Raw genomic sequence first — 4383 nt, 5'->3', positions numbered from 1 at the left:
AATGAAACCAAGGGATTCAAATAAACTTCTGGTGTGGATTATATTATCCACACATTCTTGATATGTAGGTGCTATACAACAGACGTCATCTAAGTAAATAGTTGACAGGAAGCCTAATGACCTTAGTAGTGACATGACTGGCTTGAGTAATTTAGTGAACACATAGGGAGCTGTGCTCAATCCGAAGGGTAAGACATTAAATTCAAAAAGCATGTCTTGCCATTTGAACCTCAAATATCTTCTGTGCGACTCATTAATAGGTATTAAAAAATAAGCGTTGTAAAGGTCTAAAGAAGCCATGAAATAGTCCTTGGAGATAAGTTTTAAAGTGGTTCTGAGGTCTTCTAACTTAAAGTGGTCGGTTTTTATAAATTTATTAAGACCTTTTAAGTTTAAGATAAATCGTGAATTACCATTTTTCTTTTTTATAATAAAATAACTGGATAAATATTGACCTTCATACGGTGAGCATTCGGAGATGGCGCCAGATATTAGTAGATCATTAATAGCTTTTCTATAAAGAATGATCTCATTGGCTGTTAACTGAGGCATTTTCGGAATGTACTTCTGTACTACGGGTTTGAAAAAAGGGATGGAATAACCCTGTACCCAAGACAATATAGTTGAGTCTCTAGTTATATGTAACCATTGATTATAAAATAGATTAAGTCTGCCAGAACAACATACCGTATCTAACGGCGTTGGTAAGGACGTCTGTAACGCTGCTGTGGCAGCTGAGCCGGCGGTGGCGGCGGCGGTGGCGGCGGCGGTGGCGGCGGTGGTAGTAGTTGCGGCGGTGGCTGTACTACTGCAGACGCTGGCCATAGTCGCCGCTGCATTGGAGCAAATTGCGGTTGTGCGGCTGGTGCCTGCGAGTAGGTAGCAGGATCTTGTCTCCTCTTCGCGGGCTGCCTGCTGTTTGACCGCGGAGGTTTCGAGTTTAAATTGCGAGATTGGACTCGCGAAGGCACTTTTGATCTGGGTGCTTTAATTTCAGAGCCCGATTTGCTTATAGCTTTAGCAGCTTTGAGTGTATCGGCTAACTGTTCCCCAAACAGAAAGGTATCAATCTCGGTCTCATAGAGTTGACTTTTTATATCTTTTTTGATAGATGCACAGATAATACTTCTCCTTTTCATTGATTCACTAAATTGTAAATCACAGAGCAGCTGAGCACCCTCAAGGAGTGGTTTTATGACAGAGGTTTCTTTATATTCAGAATTGAACATCTTTGTGAGAGCTTCGCCAATACAGGATATAACAGATGCTATCTGATTCTGCTTAACCTCAGTGCCTCTGTCCTTGCCTATCAGGGTATCTGAAGAGGCAGCTTTTATTTCGGGGTTTAAAAGCGGAGCAGCTAGCTTAGGACAGTTTCCAGGTATAAGGTGTTTATTCAGAAGCTCCTTACGGGCCTCTTTAGTAAGCCCGGAGGTTGCGATATGCTCCCACCGAAGTGCGATATCTTTCTGAATATTATCCCCGAACGTTTTGGAGTTCGACGGGGATGCGCCCAATAATTCGAGGATATCATCATCCAAGTCGCATTCCGCGGAACCAGAAGGAGCTGGTTCAAAGGGCTCAACGTTAGGTTCCAGATGCGTTACAGCCGGTTCTTGGCTATCTGGAACGAAGTGCATAAAATATGAAAATTTTATTATTTTGCACTTTGTTGATGTCGTATAGATTAGGTAAGCTATGCGACCAAATACGAGAACAAATTTATTTACAAAGCAGGACTAAAATCCATGCAATGTATTTGTTAATTTCGTAATTGTAGGTAGTTGTTTTATTTAATAAAAATTTAGTGTAGGTAACTGTACAAAATTATTCACCAGGTCAGCGAGTGAGTCACAAGGTAACGCTGACGCTAGTATTTGTCTAGTCACCCATTATTTTATAACATTATAACTTTATAATTATGAAAAGGTACATTTGAGAACAATGCAAAAACAATAATCTGTTTATTGCAAATTGCTTTTTGATCAATTATTATCAAATAATTTATTGGCTTATTAAACTTTAATAATATAAATTTATTGGCTTTTCAAAGAATTTTAACTTGAATATTAGATATTTTGGTATAAAATAAACTAATAATGAATAAGGTACATAAAAACCATGTATATAAAATATATACATGGTTTTTATGTACCTTCAAGTTGTGACAGCACCGGCGAGGGACAGTTGTTCCCCGATTCGCTGCTGCTGGAAGAAATACGGCGAGGACGTTTCTTACGTTTCCGTAATATCTTCTCCAGTTTTCTCATTTTACGGCGAATGTACTCGTCACTGTCGTCGTTAATACTTCTCTTTGGCATTCTTCTTTATTTTAATTAACTTTATGAAAAAAGTAATATGTTGGTAGGGTAGAAAAATACTGAATTTGAAGTGTAGACTAGCGGAGCACTAAAACGCGAATACCCTTTACCCATAACCTCGTAATATTATTTATAAAATTATTTACACAGACACCATAAAATCTTGTTTCTAAAGTGTCATACTATTAAATTATTTGGCAATTACTTTTACCTATTACTTTAAACTAAATGAGGTTTGAATAATCTACCGCCACGTCCTAGAATCGGTGTTGCCACACGAAAACAAAATTTGCACATTTTAAATGTATAAAAACACAGGTTTTTGTATTTTTATTTTTAAAATATGTTTTTTAAACTATAGTGTATGATTAGCGAGTCGCTGCGTGAAACTACAATTGTTCTCTAATCTCGAGGATGAAGCTAAGTATAATAAACATAGTTATAATAACTCAGATTTCAAGACTAAGCATATTAATTCAGTTCAAACATTAACTTGTTTAAAATGTAAAGAAATTGGACATACTTATAAAAAGTGTAAAAAGATTCCAGGCACTATATGTTTTAAATGTGGTAAATTAAATGTTATCACTAAATTTTGCAATAATTGTACTCTTCCAAAAAACGAGTAAGGTTTTGTCAGACACAGGTCCTTAATAAAGAATCAGTTGATCTGACAAATACTAAAATTTCTAGACCCAATGCTTCTGAAATTCGTGAAGACTTTTCTAATTGGTGTAATTATTTAAAACTATTTTTCTCAATGAATAAATTTGCTCCCATTTTGTTTACTAAAAATAGTGACACACGTCCATTTTTAAAATTTCAAGTTTGTGGTAAATCATTTACAGGTTTATTGGATAGTGGTGCGAATAAAAGCGTACTAGGTTGTAATAGTCACTTGCAATTTCTCAATTTAGGATTCAAACTTAAGACTAGTAGTTATAAAGCTTGTACTGCTGATGGTAGTTCACAAGACGATTTAGGTACTATAGATATTCCAATTACTTGTGACAATGTAACTCGCATTGTAGAATTCATGGTAGTTCCCTCACTAAATCCAGAAAGAATTCTAGGATTCGATTTTTGGCTCGCATTTAATTTAGCTCATGAATTATTTAAAAACATAACTTTTAAATATAAAATAAAAAATAAGAATTCAATAATTGTAAATTCTGTAACTTCTGTAGTTCAACTTTCTTCTTCTGAAAAAGAACAATTAAATAATATTATAGAACTTTTGAAGATAATTTAGATAAAAGAAAGGTTTAGGTTTAACATATTTAACTAAGCGTAAAATCATATTCTGGACACAGATATATTTGCACCATAGTAGATGTATTTTCTAAGTATTGTTGGTTAAATCCATTATGTAATGCTACCACAAAATCCATATGTAGATTTTTAGAAAAGGATATCTTTCTTAAATTTGGTTGTCCAAAAATCATAATTTGTGATAATGGTACTCAATTTACTTCTAAACATTTTGTACAATTTTTGAAAAGCTTTAATATTAATAAAATATTTTATAACACTTTATATACACCTCAGAATAATCCAGTTGAACGTTATCATAAAACGCTAGAAACTTGCATAGCATGTTTTGTTCATGATGATCATAGAACTTGGTCAAAATTTTTATATTATGTTCAATTAGCCTTGAATAGCAGTATTAATTTAGCTACTGAATTTACTCCCAATTTTCTTATGTTTGGTCGTGAAGTCATAATTGATGCTTCATTACATCGTTTTAGTAATTCATTTACAAATTTAAATGAAGTCGAATTTGGTAATCGTCGAACTTATGCACAAAGTTTAGATTCCTTGAGTTCAATTTTTGATTTAGTAACCAAAACTTTATTTAAAGCTTATAAAAAGAATGCTTTATATTATAATAAAGGAAGGAAAGTCATTTCCTATGAGTCAGGTGATATAGTTTGGAGAAGAAATTTCATCTTGTCTAATGCTTCTCAATATTTCTCGGCTAAACTTGCTCCTAAGTTTATAAAATCTCAAATAATAGAGAAGATTTCTAATAATGTTTATATATTAAAAGATTTAGAGA

General features: G+C 33.7%; 1 protein-coding gene across 1 annotated transcript; it reads right to left on the bottom strand.

Annotated features, from left to right (window-relative positions):
• Positions 1 to 692: 692 nt before the first annotated feature.
• Positions 693 to 2321, bottom strand: LOC124542397 (serine/threonine-protein kinase SIK2-like). Its single transcript, XM_047120352.1, has 3 exons — positions 2156 to 2321; positions 1819 to 1864; positions 693 to 1620 (listed from the first exon to the last, which is right to left on the bottom strand). The coding sequence occupies exons 1-3, from the start codon at positions 2319 to 2321 to the stop codon at positions 693 to 695; spliced, it is 1140 nt and encodes a 379-aa protein (XP_046976308.1).
• Positions 2322 to 4383: the final 2062 nt, after the last annotated feature.

Source organism: Vanessa cardui, chromosome W (genome assembly GCF_905220365.1).
Source record: "Vanessa cardui chromosome W, ilVanCard2.1, whole genome shotgun sequence".
NCBI lineage: Eukaryota > Metazoa > Arthropoda > Insecta > Lepidoptera > Nymphalidae > Vanessa > Vanessa cardui.
This window is presented reverse-complemented; position numbering and strand designations above follow the sequence as displayed.